Source organism: Doryrhamphus excisus, chromosome 7, assembly GCF_030265055.1.
Source record: "Doryrhamphus excisus isolate RoL2022-K1 chromosome 7, RoL_Dexc_1.0, whole genome shotgun sequence".
Taxonomy (NCBI): domain Eukaryota; kingdom Metazoa; phylum Chordata; class Actinopteri; order Syngnathiformes; family Syngnathidae; genus Doryrhamphus; species Doryrhamphus excisus.
In genome coordinates, this window is record NC_080472.1 from 5,754,905 (window position 1) to 5,773,188 (window position 18,284).

General features: G+C 39.8%; 2 protein-coding genes across 13 annotated transcripts in view; one reads left to right on the forward strand and one right to left on the reverse strand.

The window, feature by feature from the left end:
- Nucleotides 1-13,199, forward strand: part of il16 (interleukin 16) — a 32,895-nt gene extending 19,696 nt beyond the window's left edge. For 9 of the 11 annotated variants that reach the window (XM_058077834.1, XM_058077836.1, XM_058077835.1 and 6 more), the window contains 9 exons: nt 1,087-1,239; nt 2,329-2,394; nt 3,971-4,043; nt 4,246-5,255; nt 6,224-6,372; nt 6,566-6,728; nt 6,848-6,949; nt 7,990-8,410; nt 8,634-13,199. In XM_058077834.1, the coding sequence (XP_057933817.1) occupies nt 1,087-1,239; nt 2,329-2,394; nt 3,971-4,043; nt 4,246-5,255; nt 6,224-6,372; nt 6,566-6,728; nt 6,848-6,949; nt 7,990-8,410; nt 8,634-8,806 (2,310 nt within the window). In that variant the 3' untranslated portion in view covers nt 8,807-13,199. The remainder of the gene's footprint in view (nt 1-1,086; nt 1,240-2,328; nt 2,395-3,970; nt 4,044-4,245; nt 5,256-6,223; nt 6,373-6,565; nt 6,729-6,847; nt 6,950-7,989; nt 8,411-8,633) is intronic. The other 2 variants (XM_058077842.1, XM_058077843.1) reach the window with 2 other exon arrangements.
- On the reverse strand, nt 11,321-18,212 carry stard5 (StAR-related lipid transfer (START) domain containing 5). 2 transcript variants are annotated; one of them, XM_058077847.1, is made up of 7 exons: nt 18,063-18,206; nt 17,728-17,865; nt 16,551-16,600; nt 16,041-16,173; nt 15,690-15,807; nt 13,720-13,813; nt 11,321-13,637 (listed from the first exon to the last, which is right to left on the reverse strand). In XM_058077847.1, exons 2-7 carry the CDS (start codon nt 17,815-17,817, stop codon nt 13,487-13,489), a joined length of 636 nt encoding a protein of 211 aa, XP_057933830.1. In that variant the 5' UTR covers nt 17,818-17,865; nt 18,063-18,206; the 3' UTR covers nt 11,321-13,486. The 2 variants fall into 2 exon arrangements, with proteins under 2 accessions (XP_057933830.1, XP_057933829.1); XM_058077846.1 differs by having other exon boundaries at nt 17,728-18,212.
- Between the last annotated feature and the right edge of the window lie 72 nt (nt 18,213-18,284).

Below are 18,284 nucleotides of genomic sequence, written 5' to 3' on the forward strand. Positions count from 1 at the left end.
ATGCTCAATGGTCAAACAATAATTTGTGAAGCAAAGGTGAGAAAAATACACAGAGAAATGAAACCGCTAGATTTTGTAGCTTGTGCAAAATCAGCACTTGGTATTGGATCTAATGGGTGGTGTTTCATTGTGACCACTTCAAATTGTCACAGCAATGTGATTCACTCACCTTTGCCATCATTAGATTTTCTGCCGCGAATAAAATACTTGTTTAGGAGGCACTGTTTCATCACTTTTTGGTGTTTTCCTTCACAAGTTGTTGAAGAATTAGACGATGTTGGCAGGGACGCCATGATAGATGTCTTCCTAGTAAAACGATCGCTGATTGGTTGATCGCGAACAAGAACGGGTGTGGGTAAAACGCGGATTGTGGATTACGGACCGCGGTCTAAATAAACGATTCTGATTGGTCCATTTCAAGATTTGCAAGGATTGGTTTGCAAATTACCATCGGTATTACGCAGTCCGTGTTTTACCAACACCCAACAAGAACCGCTTTAAAAAAAACTCAGTACGGCATGCTAAAGTGTACTTGCCCGACGGGAATATTAATGATTGGATTTACTTGCCCGAATTTTGTTTTAACTTGCCCCGGGCCATCGGTACATCGTTATTGTCGAGCCCTGATAAGCATTCAGAAGAAGCATTCAAAGATGTTGTGCTGATATATCTTCTACACTGGTCACTATGTGCAAGCACCAGACTTGATCGCAGGAACAACAGGCTTTTACTGCAGGCACAATAATCCCTAACATGGACTACGGTTCCAGCCATAACCCATGCCAAGCTAAAATTCAACTCTGGACCCTTCTGCTGTCTCCTGTATTGGGTAATGGGGTGTTAAGGTGACAATAGGGATGTTATTTCATGTGTAGAGGGCTCTAAATAGAAAAAAACACATTAGTAGGTTGTAAATTCACTTATTACAGTTGGGCCTGCTGCAACCCGAGGACCACTCGTATTGTAGTTTCTCCTCAATCGTGATTCAGACAGAAATGACACGCTGTCATGTCAGTAAGACAAGATCATTATTTTTCTTACCATATAATAGGGAGGGTAACTTGTGTGTGTGTGTGTGTTGTGTAGTCCACCTCCAGGCTGCGTGCTGTTCCACGTCGCTACGCCTGGTCTCAGGATGTGAGTGGCGAGGAAGGTTACAATGGAGACTCCAGTGGTTCCAGTAGAGCGTCCCCAGATAGAGATGATGGATTGAACACCTCAATAAACATTCACTGCCAGGTACTGCATGGGACTTGCAATACACAAACAACAGTGTTTACAGGTACAATGGCACTCTGTGTTTTTCGAATCATCCCACAGCAGTTAGTAGTTTTTGCTTCATTTTATAAACTATTGAATATGTTTACACTAAAACTAAGCAGCTTTATGTTTTGGTTATTGTTTCCTCACTGTATCCAAAATTAATACAAATATGACACTTAGTTAAGTTACTGTTACACCCCTACCATTAGGTATAATTACCGTAATTTCCAGACTATAAGTCGCACTTTTCAGTTTGGGCCAGTGTGGCTTGTATCAAAATATAATTGAAGACGTTTTTACTGACCTATATGATTAGATAGTGACTGTTGTGTGTGGTATTTGATGTTTATAGCATTTAGCTCATGTAAACCAAAAATTCATGTGTCAAAAAATTACAATATTTAAAAAAAAAAAGCGAATTTATAATACAGAAATTTCATCCAGTGAAAATTATGTTAAATTAGGGTATTGAATACGTGGTTGCGGCTCCTTTTGCACGAATTACTGCTTTAATTCAGTCTGGCATGGAGGTAATCAGCCTATGGTACTGTTGAGGTGTTACGGAGACCAGGATGCTTCGATCCTCATCCTTCTCTTCAAAATACCTCACAGATTCTCTCTGGGGTTCTGGTCAGGTGAACCAGCACAATAATACGGTTGTCAGTAAACCAGTTACTAGCGGTTTTGGCACTGTGGGTAGGTGCCAGGTCATGTTGGAATATGAAGTCAGCATCTCCAAAAAGGTTAAATATTGATACAGGTATTGCTAGTTTGCTAGATTGCTAGTTGCATTTAAATTATGACTAAAAAGCAGCAGTATTAGGAGTAGTATGTATGTTTTCACATATTCTGCTTCATGCAGGAATACTGTGTACATGCACGTCAGGAATGAGGAACACTGCTCAAGAATTGACTGTATACATTTAGTTTGATACTGTGGATTGTGTCAAGTTTTTTACATGAGCTTTGTTTGCATTGTTCATTGTGAGTTTCCTGTTCTGCTCCCTAACATTTATTGAATATTGACGTTTTAATATAACATCTAACACGGTACTCTCTTTCCAGTGCATCCATATCTTCAGCAACGTATGCAAAGGTGTGAGAAAGATGGTGAAGTTACTCTTAAGGGATGTAGGTGAAGTGATCATTTTGAGTTTTGAGCATGTTGCCCAATCTCACCTTTTAATGGTCATTCTGCCGTCTTAGTTTCAAACATATTACTCATGGATGCCTCATTAATCTTGTAATAAAGCTTAATGAATCAGTTCAACGGCTAATTTAATGAAACACAGACTTAATGACTTGGTTTACACTTTGTTCTTGATCACTCGATGAAGCATCCGATGTCTGTCATTTCATGGAATTCCCATTTCATGATCCATCCACTGGCTCTCAGTGATGCAGGATTTGTCTACTGGCGTTAACACAGCATTGGAGAGACATCCTAGTTCCTTTGTCCTCACAGAGAGCATGTGTGTTTGTAGTTGTCATTGATTGTTCATTTATGGTTTATTTATGTTGTCATTTTGCCATCATCTTAATTCTTTGAATGTTGAAGATTTTTCATACAGGTTATGATGTTATTATTAGACATTAGACATGCTCAAGACTCTTTGTGTCGATCAGGGGTGTGTCCAAACTTTTTTTCCAGGGAGGGCAAGGATAGCATCATAATATTATGAGTAAAAATCATGTCATTTTATTAGCATACAGTTGAAATATTAAAGTAAAAAGACTGAGAAACAAACTAAAGTTGTACATTTTGAAAAAGTAGGTTGGGAGAATGTTATTATAATACAAGAATAAAGAAAAATTTGGTATTTTGGGAATAAAGTGGTAATATTCCAAACCGAAAATGTCCAAGAAGAAAGTTGAAATACTTTGAAAAATTTTAAATAAAAATCAACAAAAATGGAAAAAGCAGATCCAATTTTATAAAGTCAAAATATGAAATGATTTGAATTCTCATTCTGATATTAAGAGAAACATGTATTCTAACACGAAAAAAGGGGCAATTTTACCAGAATCATTACATGATATTTGCAAAATTTCTTCTTGTAATGTTATGATTCCATTCCCATAATATTTTCAATTTATTCCCATAATGTTGTATAACTTTTCCCAACCCAATTTTCCCGAACAACCGAAAAGTTTATTCTCGTAAAATGGCCACACAGTCAGGCGATCTGGAAGATTTGGGTTTGCATGTTCTCCTTGTGGCTTTTCTCTGGGTAATCGGATGATTCTACTTTGTCCGTAGGTATGAATGTGAGTGTGAATAGTTGTTTGTTTGTGTCCAGGTCATACCCCACCTGCCTCCAAAGTCAGTTGGGATGGGCTACAGCATACCATAGTGAGGACGAGAGGCATAGAAAATGAATGGAAAAATTCCTGATTTTCCCAGAATACCACATTTTACAGGCCCCAAATTCCCATGGAAATTGATGTGATTTTTTTCATGTTTCCTCAAACCATTGCAGCATTATAAAACATCCTGGTTTTCCTGGTATTCCACATTTTCCATACAGTATTTCAGTTCAGCTCTTCAACATTCACACATAAATTCTACATCTTGTCTAGTATGCATGTATTTGCAATCGGTCATCATGCATTGTGTGTGTGTGTGTGTTTGCATCAGTGTGCGAAAAAGTGTCAGCGGAAGTTGCTACACCTCTCGTGACAACAGTGCTTCCTGTTTGTTAATCAGGAAGAAGATCAAATCAGAAAAGAGTCGGAGGGGAGCAGAGAAAGCTTCACGGTGAAGGAAAAGGTACACACAGGTAAGATAACTTTGCATCTCCGTACCTGATTCCGTTTCCCGGGAGATGTTGGTCAATGATATTGTTATTCAGGAAAGTGACCACACACAGAGGCTGTTGACTTCCTCTTTGAAACAGTTTTACTTGTCACAGACTTGATGGTGGGCCGTTGATGAATGAATGACCAAATTGTTCTACCTGTATTGTTCTATGTTGAGCGCAGGTGGATCAGCTGTGCTTTGCTCACAGTCCAACAGAAGAGCTCTTCGGAGGCAGGCACGCATCCAATACCAGCTTCAGGATCCTTGGGTTCGCCTTTCAGACACTTCCCCTGAAGATCTGCAACAAGTTAGCCACAATTGTCACCTTCTCCACCAGCCTGTCGCCATGACTACTGAAGAAAACACCCAAAAGCTGAGCTGCAGTGCGACAGAATTAACCACCAATTCTGCTGAGAAACAAATGGAGATCTTCAGCAGTTTAAAGAAGGGTCCTCCCGTGGCACCAAAACCCGCTTGGTTTCGCCAAAGCCTGAGAAAGATCCGCTCTGAGCAAGATCAGAAGAAGCAGGGTGAAGCTGTTAAGACGAGGCGAGCCGGAGGCTTCCATCGAAGTTTTAATGTCAGATCTGCCTCGTCTGTCGCCAGCCTGTCCATCAAAGACAAAATCCATTCATTTGAGACTTTTTCAAACCCAGAGAGTCCGGATCATGCGGAAAAGGAAAAGCATGTGTCCTCGTCTACCCCCCTTCGTCTGCCTTCACATAAAAAACAATCTGCATCTGAAAGAGTAACGGAGACGTCTGCTTCACTTTCTGCCAGCTCATCCAGTCTTGAATGTGGTGAAACAAAAAATCTTCCCAATACCGACCCTCAATCTGTGGACCCCCCATCTTGTCAGACTACCGATACAGATCTAAAACATGGGAGCCAGTTTTCTAATTCAGTTTCAGTCCAGCATACCTTGAACGTCCAAACATCCGCAGAATTGGATGATGCTCAAGAAGCAGAAATACAGAACGTGGGCGAGAGCGGGTCTGTGGAGGTCGAAACCTTAACCAGCCCAAGCCGATCCTCTTTGGGATCCAGCCGTGCTGAAGGGGGACGTTCTCCAGAAAGGAACCACAGAGAACAAAGTAACTTGACAAGAAGTGCCAGTCCATCCACAGACTGTACCTCATATCAGGACCTAGAGGGAGAGAATTTTGGGAAAATCCTTGCCTTCAGCAACCAGGTACGGTATTCTGACTTCTCTTCACTGATGAGCTTGGGTAGAATGTGTTGTTTTCCTGCACTCCTATGTTTGTAGGATTCAGGTTTCAATTAAAATGATGAATGAAAAATAAGTCACGGTTATTAAACTGTACGGTTCTGATACAAACTGGAAATCCATCTAATAGGTGTTTAGAATAATCCAAGAACCCAAGAACCAAGAACCGTACAACACAAGAGAAGCCTGAATGTTTTCATTCCGGAATGATTCAAATGATTTGAGAAAAGGTAGAATTCACCAGGAATTGAGTTGAATGGTTTGTTATTGGAAAGGTTTGAATCGGTTGAGAAATATGGATGTGCTAAGAATTCTTAACATCTAAGGAAATTTTTGTTATGGAAAATTTGGGGAACATTTGTATTTTTGGGGATGTGGAAAAAGTTTTTTTTCCCCCCAAAGATCCAAAAGGCGTTTTCAGGTTTAATCAGTTCAGAAATGTGAGAGACGTGAAATTGAACAATTGTCAATTTTCAATGGGAATGTTTGGAAAATATGTGATTTTTTGAGGGGAAGGTTGGCAAAAAAATATTTTTTACTATATTAGGAAAGCAGGAAGTGAACAAATGTACGTTTCTGATTGTAACTAAGAAATTATAACGATTTCAAGAAAAAATGCATACTGTAACAACTTTGATATTATTAAAAAGCATACTATTTCTATGAATGTGTGTTTGCTATTTTTTTCCCTATTTTGTATTTTTTTCTTTCTATTTTGACTTATTTCCTGTAATAGCTGTAGTTTTTGGAAAAAACACAACTTTATTTTAGTTAGTTTGTTTCTCATAAAATTATATGTTCTGTCTCTTTCTGCATTTATTTTCATTTTTTTAAATTTCCAACCATTTCAATGTTTTTTGGTCAATTTTCTTCTTGTAATTTAGATTTTATTCTAATAACTTTTTTTTACTCTATTTAAATGATCTTTCCAGGTATCACAAGCGTTGATGCGCGCCCTCCCAATCTCCACCGACCATGGCAGCTCTAATCCAGATCTCCCAGAATCCTCTACTGCAGATGATATCGACCATCAGGAGTGTGATCCCGTTCCAGATGTCTCTGATACTGGATTTTCTGTCAGGTGGGTACCACTTTCACTCCTTTCATTGTTTCAGCAGGAACCGTCTCACCACACAGAGCTGTGCTTAGTTTCTGTTCAAGAGGAAGTGGGGACTAAGAGTTCCTGTTTCTTCAGAGCTGTTCAGTTCTTTTGAAGAGATAAAAGTGTGCGACTGCTACACAATGTGTCGTCATATATTCGCTTTCTCACACAGCTTGGCCACTCTCAGAGAATGTACCATTGAGCTCGGAGAGACGGGGTGCCAAGAAGGAGCGCTTCCTGCTTCTTGCGCTCAGTCAGTCATCTCGGCCATTTCGTCAGAAGAAATACAGACGATGATCAGAGAAGTCAGAGCATTGGATGACGACACGCTGAAGGTAAACCAGGAGTCCCATACATAGATATTTTTACACATGCACATGCATTACACCTGCACATAGGTTGATGACACAAAATGAGAATGCTGACATAAATAGTGAAGATGTTTTCTCCTCAGCAACTGCAAGACATCCATGTTGTGATTCTGCATAAAGAAGAAGGAGCCGGGCTGGGCTTTAGCATTGCTGGAGGTTCTGACCTGGAGAGCAAATCTCTTGCAGTAAGTATATACTGTTTTAGTCTTTACTACATGCAGGGCGATAAAGATACGTTTATACCAGTGCGAGGTGCGTTCATGCACATTGGGTCATTATACCAGCCACGTTTACATGAGTTTTTCTCTTTCCGAATGACCTTTCCGAAAGCAATGGTATACATGGAAAGGAATATTCCAATGGCGTGTCTACATGCGCCGCTATAATCAACCAGAATAGTCAATGGGGCATGCCCAGTAAAGCGTAAACACCAACATCACGTGATACCGACTTCCTCCAGTTTTTCTTTCACTTGTTGGAATAACTCTGTATTGCCAGTTTTTCCTTCGTCCAGTCTTGAAATTTAGTTTGAATCAAAAACAAACTTTCCGCAGCAGTCCAGTGCCGATTGCTCGCCTCCATTTTTTTAAATGGAAGAACGTCTGGAGCTGCGTGTTACGTCATATCTCAGCATTCGCTGAAAGAACGCACCCGGGAACAGGAAACTATATTTGATCATTAAGCTCGGTACATGTTTTATATAGATATGTATTTTCTTTTTGAATAAAAGTGGACTTGTGAATGGCGTATAGAAGGGTTTAGATTCTGTTCCACAGATGGCGCTAATGCACACCAAAGCTGCTTGCCAACCACCAATAAACAACAGAAGAAGAAGAACGCACCCTGACAACTTTCCGTTTGAGCGGGTACAAGATACCTCAATCGGATTGGGGAAAGGAATATTCCACCCCTGGGAATCCCATGATATATTCATTCGGATTGGCACTTTTCTTTCGGAATGAGGTGTATACAAAGGTTACATTCTTTCCGTTTCAGCAAATAACCCGAATAGAATTGGAATATTTGGGTCCATGTATACGTGGCTATTGTTGTTTTTGGGGTAAAGAACCCAAGACCCACTGAAACCAGCTCTGGGTCGCAGCCCACAAGTTGAGCATCACTACTCACTACAGTATTAAACTGGCATCCCAGTCCTGACAAAATCTGTCATGGACACTCCATCAGAACCTGATGTATACGTCTTCTATGCGTCTTCTTTGTACAGGTACACAAAGTGTTCCCAAGCGGGTTGGCCACGCAGGAGGGCACCATCCAGAAAGGAGATGAAGTGTTGTCGATAAACGGCCAGACGCTCCGTGGCGTCACACATGCCGAAGCCACCGCGGCTCTGCGTCAGGCACGCACGCTCAAACTGGCTGTGGTGGTGGTCTGCAAGAGAACGGAGGAGGAACCGAGAGAAGAAGGCAGAAGCTGTGAAGAATCCCACCCTGCAAGTACGTCACTTCATGTGAAATCTCCAAGTAGTAGGACGCTTGTGTCAAGTACTGTGTTTGCAGACAAAGACAAAGGCACCTTGGTGAGTGTGGAACTAGAAAAAGGTGCGGGCGGAGTCGGCTTCGCCTTGGAAGGAGGAAAGGCTTCCATCCATGGAGATAAACCGATAGTCATCAACAGGATCTTTAAAGGTACGTCACGTCTCATGGGGTTATTACATAAATGGATGACAGCAAAGATGTCCACCAATGATGATTCAGTGGGTTGTCTTTGATATTTTTGTACTTTGTGGTCACTTCCATCATTTTTTTCCTCCCCCGTTTTACGGCGATTCTTCTGTTTTCTCTGACTTAGTCATTCTTGCACACCAGTGGAACGCAGTAAACCCATTTTTTGTGTATTTGTGGTTACCAGGTGGCGCAGCAGAACAGGTCGGTCTTCAGTGTGGAGATGAAGTACTGCAAGTCCAGGGTACCAGTCTCCATGACATGACTCGCTTCGAGGCCTGGACCATGATCAAGGCTTTACCTGAAGGCCACATTGTGGTGGACGTCAGGAGAAATGAAGACAAAACACAACATTGTTGAGTCTTTGTCAGCAGACTTGGTATCATCCATTCATTATTTATCATCTGGGGGTAGAGGTCACTTGGGAAGGTCGTCCAGAAACCAGAGGCTTGGCGGTTGGAACGCTACTTCATCCATCCCAATCACTGCTGTTGTGTCCTTGAGCAAGACGTTTCACCCACCTTGCCTCTGGTGCCATCCACACTGGTGTATACATGTCTATATTTGTTGGTGCTTGGACTCAATTGGCAGCAATTTGTCCGTCGGTTGTGTTTTACGGATGTAGTTTACCACCGCCAGTGTTTGACTGCACTGAATGAATAATGGTTTCGGTGCAAAGTGTCCGGAAAGACGCTATATAAATGAAATGCATTTTCAGTAGTGGTGCAACGGTTCACTGTCGGTCTGGTATGTGCCTCGGCTTTTAAAGGGGACCTAAGATGCTTTTCCACTTTCCTGACCCATAAATGTAGTTAGAATGTTTTATTCTTGTGTTAAACGATGCCAAAGTCTCCGATAATGAGGTTTGTGCATTTGGAAGTGAGCCCTAAAAGAAGTTTGGGATGACTCAAAACACTCGGCTTCAAAAGGCGTGGTAAAACTGCCCCTTTGTGATGTCACAGAGGGTGGATTCCTTATATGGGCGTGGCTGTAAGCCAGCAAATCTCTCTCTGCTTCCCCCACCCTTCCCCAAGCTCTGCTCCTCTGTTTACTTACAGGAGTTCCTGATTCCCTAACAGCAAAAGAAATCCATTTTAATATGTCCACGGCATTATGCAGCTGGACTAGCCGACAAACTATCCAACGTTACTTGGTGTGGAAGAGTCCGAAAGCAAGCAGTAAGTAACAATTTATCAGTGTCCTAACTGTGCTTATTTTATGTAAGTCATGGAGCAAAATCACTTGCATACATTTGCATACACTTGCATATAGCGGGGATGCTAATAACCGTTTCCCACCACAATTAGTTGCCACATTAGATGTTACGATGATGCCGAACGCTAAAATGCTAAAGCTACTTACCATTGAGAGACGTCTTGAAGTAACCTCTTTTCTGAGAACCGTTAGACAGTCCAGTCTCGACTTCCGAATCGGATTTGGAATCCAACACATACGGCTGTATGTTAAAGGCCAATATGCTATGCCGTTCACAGCTAGTGGCGAGTGTGACCAACCACTCGCCACTAAATAAATCACGTTTTCGTGAGAAACACAAAATCCAAAGAAATACAGCTGAATAGGTGTTGATTCTGGAAGAACTATGAAGCTTTGTGTGCTAGTTATTCTGTGCAGGTGCTCTATAGGAGTTCACAACTCAATACAAAAGGCTGAAAAATGAGCCTAATAGGTTCCCCTTAAGGTCACAGTTCATTTAGTCACCATCCCATCCAGGAATCAAATGATGTTGGCTTTTAATCAGCAGTACAAAATCAGTCACTTTGGTTGCGGGACTGGAACGGCAAAAAGTAATGCGACTATAAGGGTGTTATTTCATGAATGGACTGTAATAGTGTTAAAAAAAAAAAAAAAACCTAAACCGGTTTTATATGCTACAAACTACAAAACTATTTAATTTAGAAGGAAATTCCCTTGTCACAGTTGGCTCTGGAGCTAATTAACCGTTAATAAAGACGGATTACTGGAACAGTTTACAACAGCGGTCTCCACCGAGGGCTGAAATTCCATGTTTTTTTGTTTTTTTTACATGGATACAAATTTATCAATGATCTATTTCAAAACGAGGACAGTATGAATCTTGAATAATATTAGATGGCTCACCACTTTGCCAGTCCCAGTTTTCCACATAGTCACTTCACTTCTTCCAGTGTGCAAATGAAAGTGAAAAAATAAATTTTTTATATATATTCTTATATATATAATATTTCTCCATTCATTTTCTAATTCACAATGAGGTTTAGAGATCGGGACTCGAAACTTTTTTCTTTGTTGTGTAGTTCTTGCCAAAGGAGACAAAAAGGTCCTGTCAATCAGCACTGCTGCTCGGACAAACAGGTTGATGACAATTATTTAAAAAAATGAAAAGATGGTGGATACAGTACATTGTAGTAGACAGTGGTGTGTTCTCTGGGTTTTATGCTGCTGATTCTGATCATCCATGAGTGCTACTGGCCAGGGGTGTCACATGGGGGTGCAAAAAATAGGTCATTACAAATTTGACATGAGCAATTACCTAATAAATAAATACTCAACAAATCTTTTCTATCCCATTTCTTGTTTTTGCATTCTGAAGCTCTACTTAGAACCTCCTTTAGATGAAAATGTAAATTATTGCCAATTATGATCAGGAGCGTATAACATTACTGAAGAATTTAAATGATATTTCATGATAAAATCTCATTTTAGGTAACAAATTCTATTTTTTTCCAGTGTTCAAGGTAGTTTAAAAGTATCTTTTTTTATTATATAATTTAATTAAATTTATTTATCTCTTTTTATGTATCTTTTTTATCTATTTTACTTTGGGGACGCAAATGCCATGTAGACTGTTTGCATGAAATGACAGCAACAACATGCCACAATAGTTCCTTTTTTATGGTATCTTTGATCCATCGTCTTTTGGAGGAACAAAACATGCCTGAATAAAATACAAAGCTGTGCTACTTGACTTGACACTTAATGCATATATTTACTGAACATAGGACTGGCTTTGTGAATTTCTGTCTTAAGAATACTGCGAGAGGCACACACACACACACACACCTTTCAGCACCTTGATGCATCCTCATCACGTTAGTAGTACTTCGTGTAAGTCCTCAAGTCCAGCACAGAGAACAATGGGACACATGACTGGAAGTTATTGATGATTGAAAAACATGACATTAAAACATTTAAAAGCACAACATTGTTGCTTGATACATTTGTAAACACACATCTTTGAATTATACATTTGATATTTGCATTCAAAATAATAATGCACATTTTTTTCCATAGTAAAAAAACAAAAAAGACATCACACAAATTCCCTATTTGAGGTTTTTAGGCTCAATGAGTTATTAAAGTGGAATATAAAAGTAAACACAAAAGTAAACAAAGAGTAAAATCCTATACTGTATGGTTGATGGTGACTCCAGTATCAAGTGATAATGGATTACAAAGTACTTCGAAAAGACACTTTGACCCAAGTCAATTTCCCCTCCAAGAATGAATACACAGTACACGTCCATTCCCTTTGCCGCAACAGAGGTTCAATTCCTGAAGAGTATAAAGTGATAGAGAATGGAATGCATGCACTGCAGCGCCACATTAGGCTGTCATGTCATAAAAGGGAAGAAAAAAATGACCGCTACTGTTCTGTTCAGTGTAACGGCATGAAATTACTGTTCAGAAGGTCACAACATGAATTCATATAAGCGCAACCCAACCCTGTAACGACTACCTCGAACTTGTAACGCCATATATGGATCATATATGCACCTCCAGTGCGCTCTAACTCTGATCTCCTTTTGTAACCATAAGGGTCTTGGTTTCATGCATTTAAACATACATAACTCCTAATAAAACTACATAAGCTGATGGTTGCTAACAACTACAAAAAAAAATATCTCGCCAGGGTGGCGGAGTCTCATCCAAGTTAAAACAGCGATATGGTGTTCGCTTGAAAATGTCAAATATGTTTTTTTCCTCATTGAAGGTGATTTTATGGTCCCCCTTTTATATTTGATCATATAGCCAACATTAAATGTGTGATTGGTATCGGCTGATTTCAGTCATGGAGGATCGTTATTGGAATCAGCAGCATAAAACCCCAATCAGAGCATCCCTACTGTACCCCCTAGTCAATTGGCCCTCACATACAGTCATTGGTAAGACTTCACCCATTGCTCACCATCTAATACCCATACCCGTGTTATTTGCTCTGGCAGTGTCATTAACCTCCTTATTCCCCAGGTCTGACATCTTTTAAATGTTGTATGCCTGAAATGACTGCAATAACCTGCCATAAACAAAACTCATCCAATTCATCGACAAATCATCATTTAAAAAGTTGGTGAGGGAAATTGTGCTTAACTGCTGCATCTGTTTTTACATTTCTTGAATTCATCAAGAAAATGCTAACTAATTCACACATAATAATCTAATTTGTCTAGGTAATTGACTTTTATTTTGTCTAATGCCCCTTGGCCAGGTCGGAATTGCAGAATTTGTTCTCAATTGTCTTACCTGGATAAACACTGTATTTCTTTGAATAGAAATACAATAAAACAAAGGTAATAACTTGACATGTTTATTTATCCCTTTCTTTCATCATTTATATGTATTTGGAATTGTGTTCGGAATGCAAAACTATAATTGTAAAACTATAGAAATGTGATTTAGTGTGTGGACTAATTGGATTTCCATGATTTCTTATGGGAAATAAAGTTTGAATTAGAGTATGTTTACCAAGGTCTACTGTATTTGACCTAGCGACCATCGTTAGCTAGGCAACCCATATTTTAACTCTGCTGGTGGATATTCTTGTGACAAATCTGAATTTCCCTTATTTTCCTGAAATATTTCTCTTATTTCATAATGCAAGGTATCATTTTAGGTCTGTTTCAATTGTACTTGTACTTTAGGAGTAATTATACTTTTAAAAAAAACTGACAGCAGCAAATACACGGGGCTTTGCTCCAGTATCAAGAAGATGCTAACTACCTTTTCCGATGAAATGTACATCTTGAGATCAGGTTTTGTAATTCAGACGTCCTTGAGAGATTTAACAGTCTTGGCCAAATTGCTGTAGAACTCGATCATGCTAGAAGGGAAGAAGGAGTCTACCACAGAACGAGGAAGTAAGCCGCCAAGGTCTGTCTGGAAGAACGTGTACACCTGGGTCTTGTTGGGTTCCCTGCAAATAGAATGGTTACGGACATTGTAGCACGGCGGTCCCAAAGCCACCTGCATAAGGACATGTGGGACGGTGTACTCACGCTGATATGGGGACACATATGCAGCCGCATGGATGGTTGAATCCCCTCACGTAACCAGACTGGGGGGGGCAGCCCTGATGGCTCACATTAGTGGCTGTTGGGAAGTACATACAGTGTAAACACAGTGGGGGAATTGAGCATTTCATCCCTGACCAAACACCAGACCAGTCATGTGACCATGAGACACACACGAGTCCTGTCCCGTCAAAGAAGTACGCTAACCTCAACCCACTGTCACACAAACACCCCATTCAAACCTTTCCACCACAATGGGCAAGACCAAAGAGCTGACCTCAGGGACAACATTGTAGACCTGCACAAAATCCAAATGAGCTACAAGACTATTAGCAAGATTGTAGACCTGCACAAAATCCAAATGAGCTACCAAACCGTCAGTAAGATTGTAGACCTGCGCAAGACCAGAACGGACTACAAGACTATGAGCAAGATTGTAGACCTGCACAAAATCCAAATGAGCTACAAGACCGTCCGTAAGATTGTAGACCTGCACAAGACCAGAATGGACTACAAGACTATGAGCAAGATTGTAGACCTGCACAACACCGGAATTGACCACAGGACCATCAGCAAGATTAAAGGCATGCACAGGACCAAAAAAAGGGACTACAAGACTATTAGCAAGATTGTAGACCTGCACAACACCTGAATTGACCACAAGACCATCAGCAAGATTGAGAACCTGTGCAAGACCAGAATGGACTGGAAGACTATTAGCAAGATTATTGACCTGCACAAAATACAAATGAGCTCCAAGACCACAATGGACTGCCAGACTATTAGCAAGATTGTAGACCTGCGCAATACAAGACTATTAGCAAGATTGTAGACCTGCACAAAATCCAAATGAGCTACCAGACCATCAGTAAGATTGTAGACCTGCGCAAGACCAGAACGGACTACAAGACTATGAGCAAGATTGTAGACCTGCACAAAATCCAAATGAGCTACAAGACCGTCCGTAAGATTGTAGACCTGCACAAGACCAGAATGGACTACAAGACTATGAGCAAGATTGTAGACCTGCACAACACCGGAATTGACCACAAGACCATCAGCAAGACCTGCGCTAGACCAGAATGGACTACAAGACTTTGAGCAAGATTGTAGACCTGCACAAAATACAAATAAGCTACCAGACAGTCAGTAAGATTGTAGATCTGCGCAAAACCAGAAAGGACTACAAGACTATTAGCAAGATTGTAGACCTGCACAAAATCCAAATGAGCTACAAGACCATCAGTAAAATTGTAGAGCTGCGCAAGACCAGAATGGACTACAAGACTATGAGCAAGATTGTAGACCTGCACAACACCGGAATTGACCACAAGACCATCAGCAAGATTGAGAACCTGTGCAAGACCAGAATGGACTGGAAGACTATTAGCAAGATTATAGACCTGCACAAAATACAAATGAGCTCCAAGACCACAATGGACTGCCAGACTATTAGCAAGATTGTAGACCTGCGCAATACAAGACTATTATCAAGATTGTAGACCTGCACAAAATCCAAATGAGCTACCAGACCATCAGTAAGATTGTAGACCTGCGCAAGACTAGAATGGACTGCAAGATTATAGACCTGCACAAAATCCAAATGAGCTACAAGACCGTTGGTAAGATTGTAGACCTGCGCAAGACCAGAATGGACAACAAGACTATGAGCAAGATTATAGACCTGCACAAAATCCAAATGAGCTACCAGACCATCAGTAAGATTGTAGACCTGCGCAAGACCAGAATGGACTACAAGACTATGAGCACGATTGTAGACCTGCGCAAGACCAGAATTGACCACAAGACCATCGGCAAGACCTGCGCTAGACCAGAATGGACTACAAGACTATTAGCAAGATTGTAGACCTGCACAACACTGGAATTGACCACCATCCTGAAGATTGTAGACACATGAGATAATAAAGAAGGTAGTAGTGTGAATGGGTACGTACCATTTGAGGAAATGGCGCCATCTTCATGTTGCCTGATTAAAATAACATCTACGAAGTCTCGTGGAGATATGATACCCATGGCTGCTGATGGCGTGACGGTTCGGCAGATGGATATATCCTGCATGAGAGTCACATACAAGGAACGTACTCTAAGACACTGCGTTCAAATCAAAAGCTAAATTGTTTCAATTGTTGTAAAAAGTCATTATTTGTACATTTTTTTCCTGCAGAAAACACACATCAAACATCTTTTTACTTTTATTGCATGTTGGTGCCGTGGTTGAGTGGTTTTGTAATTACATAACGGCCATGAAAAAAAAACTGCGAGTAAAGCTGGAAAAACAAACACACCTCTGTGACTTGTTCCAAAAGGTCAAACTTTTTCACATTATTGTCCCAGCTGACTCTGCGTCCTTTCGGCACCGGTTTCAGACAATCCCAGACCTTCTCCAGGCTGCCATTTATAACACCAACACCTTTATACCTGCACAGGAACATACACGTGATGACAGCAGGAATATACTTTATATTACATTCATTTCAATACTAAATATTATACTATAATACTGTCGTTTGGATGACTTCCGGTGAAGAGGGGCCAGGAACACTGTCCCGCCTCTGAGCCATCATGCCGCCGCGGTGGCGGCAGGGTGGCAGACAGAGGTGTGTGGAGGCCCCGACAGATTTCCATATGCCAGAACAGAATTGCATGTATGCAGCAAATTTGCTTAAAATTTCCATGACCTCTGGGTATGGATATGCATATTTGTCCTCTTATCTTTCTTTCTTTCAACGACCGGATGTGACATCACGACAAACCCAGCAACACTAAACCGCCTAAAAATATTTTGGTTCTCTTACACATTCCCTGGGAACTCAGAGGAAGGACGCCATGAGACCACCGTGTCATTCTGGGGAAGACAAGAATAATATTTCATCATTTTCTATTGAGCGCCAGATGACAACAGAAGCAGTTTGTTATGTTGGGGGGAAAAACAACAAAAAAAGACAATCTTGCCCTCAGGAAAAATATTAAATATCCACATATTAATACATAGAAAACATAGAAAACACCAAATTAATTGTCACCCATGAGAAAAATAAGAAAAAAATAAAGTTACATATAATAATTAAAATGGATGAATGCAATTAATAAATATAATTCAAAAGGCACAAAATATTTATTTTTTATAATGTACAAGATGGCCACAAAAACTGACATACTAATTATAATAATACATAAAATATTGAATTAGGTAATTAAAAATAAATGATCCTAATAATGGTAAAAAAAATCTTAATACATAATAAAAATTACATAAGTTAGAAAGATTTTATATATAATGTTGAGAATTAAAATATGCTCAACTTCAATGTAAAATAGGGAAATACAGGATTATGTATTTATTACATTATACAAGGTTTGGACCTATAATATACAATATATGTAATATCCCCCCAAAAATTAACAGTAAAGATACTGTACATACTACAGTAAAAATAAAAGTAAAAATAAATAAATAAATAAAATTTACATGATGTACAACATCAATATTTATTTGCATTGTATGCGTTATTTATTTTTAAATAATTCTAATGATAAAAATAAAATGTAAATAATAAAAACAATGCATAATTATTTACAGTTAAATGTAATCATATAAAATAATAAATGCATATGTAATGTACATGGTTTATTTGATTAATAGTTCAAAGTAAGTAATAATGTAACAAATTATGAACTACTTTATTTATAATTGATTCATTTGCATTACATACAGGGTGTCCACAATTTTTTTTTAAATTCAGATTTCTTAAATCATAAAGAAATGAAATGTATTATATTACATTTTTAAGAATATTTTTTTATTATGTAATATATGCATTTGTCGGATGTGCCCAGACTTCAGAGACAGCCTGTATTTTAATCTAACACTTGAACCTGCCATCTCTTGGGTCATTAAACAGAAAGAACTCACCCTCATCGTTGTAGTCATGTGAAAGTTTAAAGTGTCAGAGAAAAAGGTGGTAAACCTACCGATCGTTTGCAAACTTTCCAACCAGACGCATCGTTCCTGTAGCTCTGCAAACACTCCGCCACCTCATTCGCCTTGTCTTCATAGTCCATGACAATTGAAATAAATGGCTGCAATATAAATTAGGTTGCTCCCCTCGCCTGTAAACGCGTTGTCAGCACACAGACTACATAAAGTACACCGCCACTGCAATTCAGTGTTGCTGTATTGTTGCTGTATTGTTACACAACAGTTCGACGAGGTTTTCCTCAGGTGGGCATGTTTAACCAACCCGAAAATAGCATTAAGCTAAGCTAATGTTAGCAACAATGAATGAAATGTGCCATTTCGGACGTACCAGGTGGTAAGTAATGACCAACCGGGACGCTCCTGGGGCTCGGGTAATGTTCAGGGAATAAAATACATCGGTAAAGCAGCTAAACGTGACCATTAAATATACGGTTTGCCATTTCGGCACGTAACGACGCTAATGTATACGAAACGCAACTTCCGGTGGAATTTTCAAATTAAAACCGGATTTATGTTGGTCATTCACGGGTAGCACGTACGTAAATGCTTT